The sequence below is a fragment of the Amblyraja radiata genome, chromosome 2 (assembly GCF_010909765.2).
Source record: "Amblyraja radiata isolate CabotCenter1 chromosome 2, sAmbRad1.1.pri, whole genome shotgun sequence".
NCBI lineage: Eukaryota > Metazoa > Chordata > Chondrichthyes > Rajiformes > Rajidae > Amblyraja > Amblyraja radiata.
The window spans coordinates 121,876,411-121,893,223 of NC_045957.1; the positions used below are offsets into that span (position 1 = coordinate 121,876,411).

The following is a 16,813-nucleotide window of genomic DNA, read 5'->3' on the forward strand; positions in this document are numbered from 1 at the left end:
CTGCTCCATTCTCTCAGCATATGACAGTCCCGACAATTTACAATTTTTACCAAAGTCAATTAACCTACAAACCTGTACGTCTTTGGAGCGTGGGAGAAAACCAGAGCACCTGGAGAAAACCCACATGGTCACAGGGTCAATGTACAAACTCCGTACAGTAAGCACCCGTAATCGGGATCGAACCTGGGTCGCTGGCGCTGTGAGGCAGCAACTCCACCGCTGTGCAAGCGTGCTGCTCTTGTTCACCATAGATGCTGCCTGCCCCATTGAGTTACGTCAGCACTTGATCTGCTAGTTTATTAGCCACATGTACCGATGTACAGTGAAATTCATTTTGGTACACAGTTCAGTACAAGTCATGCTAGGCCCCCTTCGGTCGTGGCTGACCATGGGTGTCTCCAGGGTTGGAGGACGCCTGTGCGTGACTTTGTTTAACGTGGGGAGACTGATGCACAGACAGCCACCACACGGTCCTTGACAGATCTGGGTCAGGATCCAGTGGCATGGAGTCCAAGACGACCGGAGACCCTTTTCTGCTGCAGCCTTCATCCGCCTTCCCAGCCGTTGTGACGCTCCACTAAGGTCAGCCATCGTCCTCTGCCTGTTCCACCGTTGAGGTCTTGGTCGGATTGGCTCTTTGTCAGAGTCCTCCCCCTCGACCTTACCGCCATGGGTGGCCGTACCAGGAGCATAGCTCCAGACGGCATCGCTCTCAGGATCTCAGGACCACACAAGCTTCTCCACCACGACAAGGTGACAATCCACGGGGAACTCTAATATCACTATACATAAGCACTTAGACACATATTAAATAAGCAACTCAGATACAGTACAAGTGTACTTTTTGTCTATCTCTGGTATAAACTAGCATCTACAGTTCCTTTTTATTACTCTTGATTCTTGACGGGTCATGTAGCATCTGTAGAGAGAGGGAAAGACTTAAGACTTTGATCAAAAGTCATTGTCATGAAACATTAAATGTGTTTTGCCCTTTGCAGCTGCTGCCTGACCTATTGAGTATTTACACACTCAGTTTTATTCCCAGGAGTTAAAAACTAATGATAATGAAAACGCACACCTCCAGATTCAGGGACAGTTTCTTCCCAGCTGTTATCAGGCAACTGAACCATCCTACCACCAACTAGAGAGTGGTCCTGACCTCTCATCTAACCTCACTGGAGAATCTCGGATTATCTTTAATCAGACATTACTGGACTTTATCTAGCACTAAACATTATTCCCTTTATAAAGTTCATACGTTCATAGGAGTAGAATTAGGCCATTCGGCCCATCAAGTCTACTTCACCATTCAATCATGGCTGATCTATCTCTCCCTCCGAACCCCATTCTCCTGCCTTCTCCCCATAACCTCTGACACCCGCACTAATCAAGAATCTATCCATCTCTGCCATAAAATATCCATTGACTTGGCCTCCACAGCCGTCTGTGGCAAAGAATTCCACAGATTCACCGCCCTCTGACTAAATAAAATCCTCTTCATCTCCTTCCTAAAGGAACGTCCTTTAATTCTGAGGCCTCTAGCCCTAGACTCTCCCACTAGTGGAAACATCCTCTACACATCCACTCTATCCAGGCCGTTCACTATTCGGTAAGTTTCCTGTATCTGTACCATGTGGGCTTGATGATAAGCATGTACAGTCTTTCTGCTGACTGGTCAACATGCAACAAAACTGGGTTTTTTACAATTACAATTACAATTTAGTTTATTGTCATTTGAACCTCAAATGAAGTTCAAACAAAATTTGGTTTCTGCAGTCATACAACAAAAAGAAACAATTAACAAGACACACAACCAACACAGTTCACACAGACATCCATCACAGTGAATCTCCTCCTCACTGTGCTGGAAGGCAAAGTCTTGTCTCTCCCCTGCTCTCCATTCTTCTCCCGATGTCAAAGCCCCCGGCGGGCGATGGTAAGTCCCGTTGCTGTTAAGGCCGCGCGGGGCAATGTAAGGCCCTGCTCCGGGTCTTGATGTTGGAGCCCCCGGCGGGTGATGGTAAGTCCCGCGGCCGTTAAAGCCGCGCCGGGCGATGTCAGGCCCCGCTCCGGGTCATTTTCAACCCCACAATTCGGGCGGGAGAAGTTGCCGTTGCGGGAGCTCCGAAAAGTGGTCTCCCACCAGGGACCCGCGAGCTCCCGATTTCACCGTCCACCAGGCCTGCAGCTGGAGCCTCCGAAGCTCCGGAGTCGGGTCGCAGCCGCGCGCCACCACAGCTCTCCACACTCCGAAGCCGGCCAGCCCCACGATGGTGAGTCTGCAGGCTTCGCGACTGGAGCCCCCAGGTCGTTCCGGTTGGAGGCCGCTCCACGGTGCTAGGCACCAACGACAACGGAGACCCGACAGGGGAAAAGTTGGGTCCCCCGTACAGGGAAGAGATTTAAAGGTTTCCCACACTTTATCAGTTTATTTATTCATGTGTGTATATATTTATATCATGGTATATGGACACACTTATCTGTTTTGTAGTAAATGCCTACTATGTTCTGTGTGCTGAAGCAAAGCAAGAATTTCATTGTCCTATACAGGGACACATGACAATAAACTCACTTGAACTTGAACTTAATCTAAACTAAAGGGCCTGTCCCACGAGTATGCGACTGCATGCGGCAAACGCGACCAAACCGGAAGCGGGGGCCACGCGGAGGTCGAGTGATCCCGTACGGGTTGACGTGAAGTTCGAGCGATGTCCGCGGGAAGTTCGCGCGTGGCGTACGGCATCAAGACGCTGCGTGTGCCCGTCGAGACGGTGCGTACGGCGTCGAGGAAGTGTGTACGGCCTCAATGCGGCTGCGGGCCGGCAGGCCGTTGCCACGCGGAATTTTTTAACAGTGTCAGTTTTTCGGAGCCCCTGCGCGATGTTGGGATCAGCTCCGCACAACTCCATACGGCTCCGGCGATCGAAGTGGGACCGGCCCCGCGAGGCCGTACGGCTCAAGCGACCACATTAGGTCGCGCTTGCCGCATACAGTCACATGCTCGTGGGAGAGGCCCTTCAAGATATTTCTGTTGTTGCAGATAGCTGCTGACTGTGGTTTAGAATGGGACGCGCCCACTAACAACAGGAATTCTATTAAGGTCGAAACTGACTTCACAAAAAATGGTGAGTTATGTTACTAAGAGGTTTTACCCACAGTGAATGAATTCAGTTTTGAATCTTGCAACATAAACATAAACTAAAAATAAATTTGTTCCCAAAGGAAAACTGTCAGAAGGCAGAAGCAAGGTAAACGACTTCTTTGAATTTATCCTGAACGGTTAATCACAGGAGATTCGTTTCACCAGGGTGGAATAATCAAATGCTTGAGGGCAGAGAGTCATCGAGTGATACAGTGTGGAAACAGGCCCCTCAACCCAACTTGCTCACACTGACCAACATGTCCCAGCTACACCAGTCCCATCTGCCTACATTTAACCCATATACCTCCCAACCTGTCCTATCCATGTACCTGTCAAAATGGTTCTTAAATGTTGTGATAGTCCCAGCCTCAACTACCTCCTCCGGCAGCTCGTTCCATACACCCACCACCTTTTGTGTGAGAAAGTTACCCTTTAAATCTTTTCCCCTTCACTTTAAACCTATGTCCTCTGGTCCTCGATTCCCCTACTCTGGGCAAGAGAATCTGTGCGTCTACCCGATCTATTCCTCTCATGATTTTTATACACCTCAATAAGATCACCCCTTCATCCTCCTGCGCTCTAAGGAAGAGAGTCCCAGCCTAGTTAACCTCTCACTATAGCTCACACCCTCTAGTCCTGGCAACATCCTCGTAAATCTTCTCTGAACTCTTTCCAGCTTGACAACATCTTTCCTATAACATGGTGCCCAGAACTGAACACCATACTCTAAATGCGGCCTCACCAACGTCTTGTACAACTGCAACATGACCTCCCAACTTTTAGACTCAATACTCTGACTGGTGAAGGCCAAAGTGCCAAAAGCCTTTTTGACCACCTTATCTACCTGCGACTCGACTTTCAAGGAACCATGCACCTGTACTCCTAGATCCCTCTGCTCTACAACACTACCCAGAGGCCGACCATTCACTGTGTAGGTCCTGCCCATCTTAGACATCCCAAATGCAACCCCACATTTCTCTGTATTAAATTCCGTCAACCATTCCTCCTCCCACCTGGCCAATCGATCCAGATCCTGCTGCAAATTTTCACAACCATCTTCACTATCTAAAGTACCACCTACTTTATAAGTTCATAAGCTTGTGTGATAGGATTAGATTTAGGCCATTCTGCCCATCGTCTGCTCCGCCATTCAATCATGGCTGATCTATGTCTCCAAACCGATTTTTCTGCCTTCTTCCCATAACCCTTGACACCCATTCTAATCAAGAACTTGTCGATCTCTGCCTCAAAAATATCCACTGACTTGGCCTCCACAGCCCCCTGTGGCAATGAGATCCACAGATTCACCTCAAATTCTTCCTCACCTCAGATTTCAAAAGAGCGCCCTTTAATTCTGAGGCTGTGCCCTCTGGTCCTAGATTCTCCCACCAGTGGAAACATCCTCTCCACATCCACTCTATCCAGGCCTTTCACTATTCGGTAAGTTTCAATGAGGTCGTCCCCTCATCCTTCTAAACTCCAGAGAGTACAGGGCACAATCTTCCCTCAATATCTGGCATTCCAGAGGGAACAATCCATAGTAGACAATAGACAATAGGTGCAGGAGTAGGCCATTCGGCCCTTCAAGCCAGCACCGCCATCATGGCTGATCATCCCCAATCAGTACCCCGTTCCTGCCTTCTCCCCATATCCCCTGACTCCGTTATCTTTAAGAGCCCTATCTAGCTCTCTCTTGAAAGCATCCAGAGAACCTGTCTCCACCACCCTCTGAGGCAGAGAATTCCACACTCACCACTCTCTGTGAGAAAAAGTGTTTCCTTGTCTCCGTTCCAAATGGCTTACTCCTTATTCTTAAACTGTGGCCCCTGGTTCTGGATTCCCCCAACATCGGGAACATGTTTCCTGCCTCTAGCGTGTCCAAGCCCTTAACAATCTTATATGTTTCAATGAGATATCCTCTCATCCTTTTAAACTCCAGAGTGTACAAGCCCAGCTGCTCCATTCTCTCAGCATATGACAGTCCCGCCATCCCGGGAATTAACCTTGTAAACCTACGCTGCACTCCCTCAATAGCAATAGTCCAACCTGCAGTTGTCTGGAAAGACGTCTGCCGTTCTTTCCTGCAACGTAGCCAGCCCTATCTGTTGTACAGCGGTGGTGTTTGATGTCAGTAATGTTTTCCCCTCTGGCTTCCACCAGTCATCGTACAAGATGTTGATCCAGAAGCTGGCGGAGCTGAACACGCTGGGGGAATCTGGTGGCGATCTGAGGAAGGTACGTTGGCAGCTTCTCATGACCCTGGTGCCCTGGTGTCGCCACCATGCTGGGCCAGGCATGGGCACACACCTCCAGATTCAGGAACAGTTTCTCTTGGGCAGCTCACAGCCCAGTGGTATGAATATTGATTTCTCCAACTTCAGGTAGCCCCGGCGTTCCCTCTCTCTCCATCCCTCCCCCATCCAAGTTGCACCAGCTTCTCGTTCTCACCCAACAAACAGCTGACAACGGCCTGTTTCCTTTATCATCGTTAGTTTTTTGCATATCTTTCATTCATTGTTCTTTATCTCCACATCACCGTCTGTATCTCTCATTTCCATCTTCGCCTAACCAGTCTGAAGAAGGGTCTCGACCCAAGACGTTACCCATTCCTGCTCTACAGAGATGCTTCCCGTCCTGCTGAGTTACTCCAGCACTCTGTGAAACGTCACCTATCCATGTTCTCCACAAATGCTGCCTGACCCGCTGAGTTACTCCAGATTTTTGTGTCTATCTACAGTTTTTTCCCAACTGTTATCAGGCAACTGAACCATGCTACCACAACCAGAGAATAGTGCCGAACTACTATCTACCTCATTGGTGACCCTCGGACTATTTTTGATCGGACTTTACTGGCTTTACTTTGCACTAAACATTATTCCCTTATCATGTGCCTGTATACAGTAAATGGCTCGATTGTAATCATGTATTGTCTTTCCGCTGACTGGTTAGCACGCGACAAACGCTTTTCATGGTACCTCGGTACACATGACAATAAACTAAACTCAAAGAGAGAAGGGAAGGGCTGTGGAGTACATGGGAGGGGAAGGGACCTGGGCCAGTAGAGTGGCTGCCCTACAACAGCAGTGATCTGGGTTCGATCCTGACTACGGATGCTATCCGTATGGAGTTTGCACGTTCTCCCCGTGACCTGCGTGGGTTTTCTATGGGTACTCTGGTTTCCTCCCACACTCCAAAGACGCAGGTTTGTAGATTAATTGGCTTCTGTAAGCTGCAAGTTGGCCCTAGTGTGTAGGATAGTGTTAGTGTATGGGGGAGCGGGGACTTGGCGGGCCGAAGGGCCTGTTTCCTTGCTGTATCTCTAAAGTCTAAAGTCGGAGGACATCGTTTTAAGGGAAGAGGGGAAAGATTTAATTGGAACCTGAGGGGCAACATTTTCACACAGAGGGTGGTGGGTGTATGGAACGAGCTGCCGGAGGAGGTAGTTGAGGCTGGCTGTGGCAACATTTAAAAGACACTTGAACAGATAACATGGATGGGCCAGGTTTAAATGCAGGGACTAGTGTCGATTGGGCAAGTTGGCCGGTGTGGGCAGGTTGGGCTGAAGGGCCTGTTTCCACCCTGTATCACTCTATGACTACAGCTACACTGTGGAAATAAATGTGAGCCTCATCAACATCTTACTTAACTCTAACTCAGTACACAGGAGAATAAATTAATCTAAACTAAAGAGACTTTTGGCAAGAGACGCTGTGCGTCTACCCGATCTAACCCTCTCATGGTTTCACCTCTATCAGTTCACCCCTCATTCTCCTGCGCTCCAAGGAATATAGTCCCAGCCTGTTCAGCCTCTCTCTACAGCTCAAGCCCTTGAGACATAAGACATAAGGAGCAGAATTAGGCCATTCGGCCCATCAAGTCCACTCCACCATTCAACCATGGCTGATCTATCTCTCTCTCCTAATCCAATTCTCCTGACTTCTCCCCATAACCCCTGACATCCGTACTGATCAAGAATCTATCTATCTCTGCCTTAAAAATATCCGCTGACTTGGCCTCCACAGCTTCCTGTGGCAAAGAATTCCACAGATTCACCACCCTCTGATTAAAGAAATTCTCCTCATCACCTTCCTAAAGGAACGTCCTTTAATTCTGAGGCTGTGCCCTTTAGTCCTATACTTTCCCACTAGTGGAAACATCCTCTCCACATCCATTCAGTCCAAGAGTCCTGCCAACATCCTGGTAAACACGAAGATAGCCTCAAAAAGCTGGAGTAACGCAACGGGTAAGGCAGCATCGCTGGAGACAAGGAATGGGTGACGTTTCGAGTCGAGACTTCAGACTTCAGTCGCGACCAGAAACGTCACCCATTCCTTCTCTCCACAGATGCTGCCTGACCCGCTGAGTTACTCCAGCACTCTGTGAAACGTCACCTATCCATGTTCTCCACAGATGCTGCCTGACCCGCTGAGTTACTCCAGCATTTTGTAAGTAAGTAAGTAAGTAAGTTTTATTTATATAGCACGTTTTAAATCAACTCGTATTGACACCAAAGTGCTTTACATAAATTAAATAATAAGTTCCATACAAACCATAGAAAAAGGTTAAAGAAAAATGAATAAAATGGACACAACACATTATAGAGTTCAACACAAACGTCCCCCCACAGCAGAATCAAAAATTTCCACTGTGGGGAAAGGCACCAGAAAGTTAAGTCCTCTTCCTCTGTGAAACACCCGAGGTCGAGGCCCATTTGTGGCCTTGCAGCCAGTCCGATGATTTTCAGGGCCCTCTTGCCGTGAAGATGGAACTTCGGCGTCGGATGAAACATTCCTCAGCGGCTTGGAAAAGTCTGGAGCGGCTGCCTCCTCCCCGGAGACCGGGGCACTCGTAGCCCTCAGGCCGCGCCGGTTGGAACTCCGACCCCGGCGAACTCGAACCCTAGCTCTGCGGCGCTCCAAATCCAGCCGGACGCCCGCAGCCACAGCTCCGCGATGTTGGGAGTCGGCGGCCACAGCGCTCCGGAGCTTACCACACGGCGACCCGGTAAGGCATTGCCTGCTCTGTGTTGGTATCCCAGCGTTGCGCCACCGCCGCCGAAGCTGTAGCCCCAGCCGGTCCCGACAGGAAACGCCGCTCCATTTTCGATGTTAGGCCGCGAGGACGGGGCGAAGAAGCAGCTCGGAGGGATACTGCCTCTCCGACCAGGTAGGGGTCTAAGATATAAAATTTCCCCCTTCCCCATCCCCACATAGAAGACCTCCACTAACATTTTTTAACAGGACTTAAAATAAAATAAAATTAAAAAAAGGTGTAGAGACGGACTGCGGGCAGGCTGCCATACACAGACGGCGCCCACTCCTGCACATCCGCCATTTGTGTCTATCTTCGAGTTAAACCAGCATCTGCAGTTTCTCCCTGGTATAGTAAAACACGTTTCCTTGTTTCTGCAGGTTTACAGATCCACGCTGGAGGCAGAGCAGGTGTGGAAGAAAAACACTGTGAATCAGCAGCTGGAGCCCACTGTGGCCTCAACAGGCAGGTGAGCAAAGACCCTGCTCAACGCAGGCATCAACCTGGAGATGTGCAGTGGACATACACCAGGATGTTACCTCCCTGCCCCGTCACACAAACCAACCTCCCTTCCATCGACTCCATCCACACCTCACGCTACCTCGGCAAGGCCAGCAGCATCATCAAAGGACCAGTCTCACCCCGGCCGCTCCCTCTTCTCCCCTCTCCCATCTCTCTGACTTTAGCCCACTGGGACCATATACAATATTATACTGTATTATACGGCGGCTTACATCGCTCACAGCGCTGGAGACCCAGGTTCAATCCTACAGGTGCTGTCTGTACGGAGTTTGTACATTCTCCCCGTGACCCTGTGGGTTTTCTCCGAGATCTTCGGTTTCCTTCCACACTCCAAAGACGTACAGGTTTGTAGGTTAATTGGCTTGGTGTAAATGTAAATTGCCCCTAGTCTCTGTCAGACAGTATTAATGTGTGGTCGATGTGGACTTGATGGGCTGAAGGGCCTGTTTCCACGCTGTATCTCTAAACTAAACTAAGACTAGTCGCCAGGTTATGGCACCATTTTCGAAGTCCAAGTTGCTTTATGTTCAGCTGGCCATAAAGGTCCATTGTCTTGGCAGTGTTGTCGACTGACCCTGGCCAAGCGAAGGTGTAAGTTGTGGGATAAGTAAAAGATTTATGGGCCTGTCCCACGTTGTTAGGCGACTTCCGGCGAATGCGACGATGGAATTCACCGAAGTCAGCACCTGGCGACAACCTACGACAGCACCCACGTCAGGAGAAGTCAAGCTACGCTCATTGGCATCAAGCCCACTGCCGCCACTGTTGCGTGTTGAAAATCCAGCGGCGACCAGAAAGACGCTACAACTGTTTGGGTGACTGAGGAGACGACTCACGACCATACAGGCGACACCCTGGCGACCATGTGGCAACAGCCTAGTCACCTGTAGTCGCCTAAAATATCACCTAAGTGCGACAGGCCCATAAGAGTATAATATTGAGCATGGAAACAGGCCCTTCGGCCCAACTTGCCCACACTGGCCAGCATGTCCCATTGACACTAGTCCTACCTGCCTGCGTTTGGCCCGTATACCTCTAAAGCTATCCTTCCCCCCCCACCCCCCCCACCTTAAACTTATGTCCACTGGTTCTCGATTCCCCTACTTTGGGCAAAATACTTTAATTGCATTTAAAGTCCCAGCCTGCTCACCCTCTCCCTCCAGCTCAGACTATCAGCTCCTGGCAACATCCTCGTAAATCTTCTCTGTACCCTTTCCAGTTTGATAACATCTTCTCTACATGCTGCCCAGAACTGAACACAATACTCTAAACATCTCACCAATGTCTTATACAACTGCCAGGGAGAAGGCAATTCTAAATTTAGTATTGTGTAATGAACCGGATATGATAAGGGAACTCGAGGTAAAGGAGCCATTAGGAGGTAGTGACCATAATATGATGTTTTAATCTGCAATTTGAGAGGGAGAAGGTAAAATCAGAACCATCAGTATTGCAGTTGAACAAAGGGGAATATGGAGCCATGAGGGAGGAGCTGGCCAAAGTTGACTGGAAAGATACCCTAGCAGGGATGACAGTGGAACAGCAATGGCAGGAATTTCTGGGAATAAACCACAAGATGCAGGATCATTTCATTTCAAAGAGGAGGAGAGATTCAAAGGGGAGTAAGAGTCGACCGTGGCTGACAAGGGAAGTCAAGGACAGTATAAAATTAAAAGAGAAGAAGTATAACGTAGCATAGGTGAGCAGGAAGCCAGAGGATTGCAAATCTATTAAAGATCAACAGAAGATAACGAAAAAGGCAATACGGGAAGAAAGGATGAGGTACGAAGGTAAGCTAGTCAAGAATATAAAGGGGGATAATAGTAAAAACTTCTTTAGGTATGTGAAGAGGAAAAAAATTGTTAAGACAAATGTGGGTCCCTTGAAGACAGAAACTGGTGAATTTATTATGGGGAACAAGGAAATGGCAGATGAGTTGAACAGACACTTTGCTTCTGTCTTCACTAAGGAGAACACAAACAATCTTCCTGATGTACTAGGGGGCAGAGGGTGATGGAGGAACTGAAGGAAATTCACATTAGTCAGGAAATGGTATTGGGTAGACTGATGGGACTGAAGGCTGATAAATCCCCAGGGCCCGATGGTCTGCATCCCAGGATACTCAAGGAGGTGGCTCTAGAAACCGTGGATGCCTTTCTGATCATTTTCCAATGTTCTATAGATTCAGGATCAGTTCCTGTGGATTGGAGGGTAGCTAATGTTATCCCACTTTTCAAGAAAGGAGGGAGAGAGAAAGAAGGGAATTATAGACCAGTTAGCCTGACATTGGTGGTGCGGAAGATGCTGGAGTCAATTATCAAAGATGTATTAGTGGCACAGGAAACAAAGAGTAGGGATTAACGGGTCCCTTTCAGAATGGCAGGCAGTGACTAGTGGGGTGCCGCAAGGCTCAGTGCTGGGACTGGAGCTATTTACAATATACATTAATGATTCAGATGAAGGAATTAAAAGTAATATTAGCAGATTTGCAGGTGACACAAAGCTGGGTGGCAGTGTGAACTGTGAGGAGGATGCTATGAGGATGCAAAGTGACTTGGACAGGTTGGGTGAGTGGGCAGATGCAGTAAAAAGTGGATAAATGTGAGGTTATCCACTTTGGAGGCAAGAACTGGAAGGCATATTATTATCTGAATGGTGTCAGGTTAGGAAAAGGGGAAATACAACGAGACCTGGGTGTCCTAGTACATCAGGCACTGAAAGTAAGCATGCAGGTACAGCAGACAGTGAGGAAAGCTAATGGCATGTTGGTCTTCATAACAAGAGGAGTTGAGTATAGGAGCAAAGAGGACCTTCTGCAGTTGTGAGACCACACCTGGAGTATTGTGTGCAGTTTTGGTCTCCTAATTTGAGGAAGGACATTCTTGCTATTGAGGGAGTGCAACGTAAGTTCATGAGGTTAATTCCTAGGATGGCGGGACTGTCATATGATGAAAGAATGGAGCGACTGGGCTTGTATACTCTGAAATTTAGAAGAATGAGAGAGGATCTTATGGAAACATATAAAATTATTAATGGATTGGACACGCTGGATTGAAGAAACATGTTCCCGATGTTGGGGGAGTCCAGAACCAGGGGCTACAGTTTAAGAATAAGGGGTAAGCCATTTAGAACTGAGATGAGGAAAAACATTTTCACACAGAGAGTTGTGAGTCTGTGGAATTCTCTGCCTCAGTGGGCGGTGGAGGCAGGTTCTCTGGATACTTTCAAAAGAGAGACCTCCAAATGTAGTGCAAAATATAATATTGAAGTCCGATAAAGTCCGATCAAAGGTCTCCAATGAGGTGGATGGGAGGTCATGACCATACTCTAGCTGGTGAGCGGATGGTTCAGTTAATCTTCTGGATCAGCCAACCATGGGAGGGACTGAGCCATTCCATCACCAACTAGAGAGCGGTCCTGTCCTCCCGTCAGGCACAGGGTACAGAAGTGTGAAAACGCACACCTCCAGATTCAGGGATAGTTTCTTCCCAGCTGTTATCAGGCAACTGAACCATCCTACCACAACCAGAGAGCAGTGCTGAACTACTATCTATCTCAGTGGAGACCCAGGGACTATATTTGATCGGACTTTACTGGCTTCACCTTGCACTAAATGGGAGTGGGGAGAAGAGACAATAGACAATAGGTGCAGGAGTAGGCCATTTAGCCCTTCGAGTCAGTTCAATGTGATCATGGCTGATCATCCACAATCAGTATCCCGTTCCTGCCTTCTCCCCATATCCCATGATTCCGCTATTTTTAAGAGCCCTATCTAACTCTCTCTTGAAAGCATCCAGAGAACCGGGTTCCACCGCCCTCTGAGGCAGAGAATTCCACAGACTCACCACTCTCTGTGAGAAAAAGTGTTTCCTCGTCTCCGTTCTAAATGGCTTACTCCTTATTCTTAAACTGTGGCCCCTGGTACTGGACTCCCCCAACATCGGGAACATGTTTCCTGCCTCTAGTGTGTCCAAGCCCTTAACGATCTTATATCTTTCAATGAGATACCCTCTCATCATTCTAAACTCCAGAGTGTACAAGCCCAGCCGCTCCATTCTCTCAGCATATGACAGTCCCGCCGTCCCGGGAATTAACCTTGTAAACCTACGCTGCACTCCCTCAATAGCAAGAATGTCCTTCCTCAAATTAGGGGACCAAAACTGCACACAATACTCCAGGTGTGGTCTCACTAGGGCTCTGTACAACTGCAGAAGGACCTCTTTGCTCCTATATTTGATTCCTCTTGTTATAAAGGCCAACATGCCATTCGCTTTCTTCACTGCCTGCTATACCTGCATGCTTACTTTCATAGACTGATGTACAAGGACCCCCAGATCCCATTGTTCTTCCCCTTTTCCCAACTTGGCGCCATTTAGATAGTAGTGACCGGGGGTGAGACTGGTCCTTGATGATGCTGCTGGCCTTGCCGAGGCAGCGTGAGGTGTAGATGGAGTCAATGGAAGGGAGGTCGGTACATGTTTCAGATTCAGATTCAGATTCAAACTTTATTGTCATTGTGCAGTGTACAGTACAGAGACAACGAAAGACAGTTAGCATCTCCCTAGAAGAGCGACATAGAATATGAGCAATAAATAAATATATTTACGTGCATAGTCATAGTAGTGCAATTATCATTATTATTTTATTTTTTTAAACGATCGCATGCATGCCGCAACTAATTCCAACGGGTTTGACCCACAGCGTACAGACGTCAGGTCCACAGCGAGATGTCCACTTCCACTCATCGTTGCCACCGCGTGCCTCTGCCTTGCACAACGCCCGATGGCCGGGGATCGAGGGGTGCAGAGGTGAAGGTGAGCCCATCGACCCGTTCCAATGTCGGCCCATCCCGGTGAGGAGGGGGGACCGGCGCTTCTTCCTCCCTCTCTGGATCCTGAAGCCCACCAACAACAAGCCCAGCGTGCTGCTGCCCGGTGGCCAATGCACCGCCCGCCGTTCCTGCGTGGGCCTTGGCCAGGAGCCCTCGGAAGCCGAGGAGATGTCCTCTGGGCAAAAGATGGAGGAAGAGGGCAGCGGGTACCCCTACCCCGACTTCCTGCCGCCGCCTTTCAACAGGGTGGACTTTGGCGAGTTGTCCTTGCTGGAGGAGCACCAGTGGAAAGAGGCTCTGCCCGCCAGACCCAACAGCCCCTTGGGCCAACTGATCGGCCGCATCGTGCAGTTGGAGAAGACCCAGCTCCTGACCATCCAGAGGGAGAAGGGCAGGCAGCCGGACACGGCGCCGGGATCCAGCCCCAAGGCCTCCTCCTCCTCCACCCGCAAGAAGGCCAAGAGGAGCAGGAAGTGCCGGAGAGGAGACCTGGTCTGCCTGCAGCAGCAACAGCCCTACTCCGAGGCGTGCCTCAAGAAGGCCAACCCGGCCAAGATGGGCCACCACAAGCACTCGTACCGGGTGTCGTCTGGCCAGTCCTGCAACGACCCCCACGACCTGCACTCGTCCAGCGAGGACCTGAAACACAGGAGGCACCGCAGGGCCAACTGGAGCTCCTACCTCCCCTACAAGCGCAGTGTCCCCGAACAGGTCATCCTCAGCAGGAACGACTCTGCCTTCGTCAATAACCAACCCTTCAGCGCAGTGGAGGCTGGGCAAACCCTGGCTGTACACAACAAGCCCGCCAACATCATACACTACAAGCACAAGAAGAAGCAGGTGTAGCCTGCATCCTTCCCTGCAGAACTGAAATACTCGTCTCTGCACAGAACCCTCGTATCTCCCCCTCTTGTCTCGAATGTTCCCCTGAATCACGTCACCAAAATTTACTCCTCCTTTTCCCACACCTAGATACTGCAGATTTTTACGATGTTACTGTTTTCTCTTTTTTTAAAAAATATATATATATATGTTGGGAATAAAGATGAATTTTAATACTTTACCAGTAAAGATTTGTGAGTGGTTGACCACAAGCAAATGGTTTTGGAGACTGGATAGACTCGGCGTACTCGCTAGAATTTAGAAGATTGAGGGGGGATCTTATAGAAACTTACAAAAGGAGTAGGCCATTCGGCCCTTCGAGCCTGCACCGCCATTCAATATGATCATGGCTGATCATCCAACTCAGTATCCCGTACCTGCCTTCTCTCCATAACCTCTGATCCCCTTAGCCACAAGGGCCACATCTAACTCCCTCTTAAATATAGCCAATGAACTGGCCTCGACTACCATCTGTGGCAGGGAGTTCCAGAGATTCACCACTATCTGTGTGAAAAAAGTTCTTCTCATCTCGGTTTTAAAGGATTTCCCCCTTATCCTTAAGCTGTGACCCCTTGTCCTGGACTTCCCCAACATCGGGAGCAATCTTCCTGCATCTAGCCTGTCTAACCCCTTAAGAATTTTGTAAGTTTCTATAAGATCCCCTCTCAATCTCCTAAATTCTAGAGAGTATAAACCAAGTCTATCCAGTCTTTCTTCATAAGACAGTCCTGACATCCCAAGAATCAGTCTGGTGAACCTTCTCTGCACTCCCTCTATGGCAATAATGTCCTTCCTCAGATTTGGAGACCAAAACTGTACGCAATACTCCAGGTGTGGTCTCACCAAGACCCTGTACAACTGCAGTAGAACCTCCCTGCTCCTATACTCAAATCCTTTTGCTAAGAAAGCTAACATACCATTCGCTTTCTTCACTGCCTGCTGCACCTGCATGCCAACTTTCAATGACTGGTGTACCATGACACCCAGGTCTCGCTGCATCTCCCCTTTTCCTAGTCGGCCACCATTTAGATAATAGTCTGCTTTCCTGTTTTTGCCACCAAAATGGATAACCTCACATTTATCCACATTATACTGCATCTGCCAAACATTTGCCCACTCACCCAGCCTATCCAAGTCACCTTGCAGTCTCCTAGCATCCTCCTCACAGCTAACACTGCCCCCCAGCTTAGTGTCATCCGCAAACTTGGAGATATTGCCTTCAATTCCCTCATCCAGATCATTAATATATATTGTAAATAGCTGGGGTCCCAGCACTGAGCCTTGCGGTACCCCACTAGTCACTGCCTGCCATTGTGAAAAGGACCCGTTTACTCCTACTCTTTGCTTCCTGTTTGCCAGCCAGTTCTCTATCCACATCAATACTGAACCCCCAATGCCGTGTGCTTTAAGTTTGTAAACTAATCTCTTATGTGGGACCTTGTCGAAAGCCTTCTGGAAGTCCAGATACACCACATCCACTGGTTCTCCCCATATCCACGCTACTAGTTACATCCTCGAAAAATTCTATAAGATTCGTCAGACATGATTTACCTTTTGTAAATCCATGCTGACTTTGTCCAATGATTTCACCACTTTCCAAATGTGCTGCTATCCCATCTTTAATAACTGACTCTAGCAGTTTCCCCACTACCGATGTTAGACTACCTGGTCTGTAATTCCCCGTTTTCTCTCTCCCTCCCTTCTTAAAAAGTGGGGTTACGTTTGCTACCCGCCAATCCTCAGGAACTACTCCAGAATCTAAAGAGTTTTGAAAGATTATTACTAATGCATCCGCTATTTCTGGAGCTACTTCCTTAAGTACTCTGGGATGCAGCCTATCTGGCCCTGGGGATTTATCGGCCTTTAATCCATTTAATTTACCCAACACCACTTCCCGGCTAACCTGGATTTCACTCAATTCCTCCAACTCCTTTGACCCGCGGTCCCCTGCTATTTCCGGCAGATTATTTATGTCTTCCTTAGTGAAGACGGAACCAAAGTAGTTATTCAATTGGTCCGCCATATCCTTGTTCCCCATGATCAACTCACCTGTTTCTGACTGCAAGGGACCTACATTTGTTTTAACTAATCTCTTTCTTTTCACATATCTATAAAAACTTTTGCAGTCAGTTTTTATGTTCCCTGCCAGTTTTCTTTCATAGTCTATTTTTCCTTTCCTAATTAAGCCCTTTGTCCTCCTCTGCTGGTCTCTGAATTTCTCCCAGTCCTCCGGTATGCTGCTTTTTCTGGCTAATTTGTACGCATCGTCCTTCGCTTTGATACTATCCCTGATTTCCCTTGTTATCCATGGATGCACTACCTTCCCTGATTTATTCTTTTGCCAAACTGGGATGAACAATTTTTGTAGTTCATCCATGCAGTTTTTAAATGTCTTCCATTGCATA

The 16,813-nt window shown here is 48.5% G+C and overlaps 1 protein-coding gene across 1 annotated transcript in view; it reads left to right on the forward strand.

The window, feature by feature from the left end:
* The window catches only part of fam217a (family with sequence similarity 217 member A), a 17,378-nt gene extending 2,791 nt beyond the window's left edge, over positions 1-14,587 (forward strand). Inside the window, exons 3-7 of the mRNA XM_033014661.1 lie at positions 3,041-3,125; positions 3,223-3,248; positions 5,303-5,377; positions 8,554-8,642; positions 13,397-14,587. Coding sequence (XP_032870552.1) covers positions 3,041-3,125; positions 3,223-3,248; positions 5,303-5,377; positions 8,554-8,642; positions 13,397-14,372 — 1,251 coding nt within the window. The 3' untranslated portion in view covers positions 14,373-14,587. The remainder of the gene's footprint in view (positions 1-3,040; positions 3,126-3,222; positions 3,249-5,302; positions 5,378-8,553; positions 8,643-13,396) is intronic.
* Positions 14,588-16,813: the final 2,226 nt, after the last annotated feature.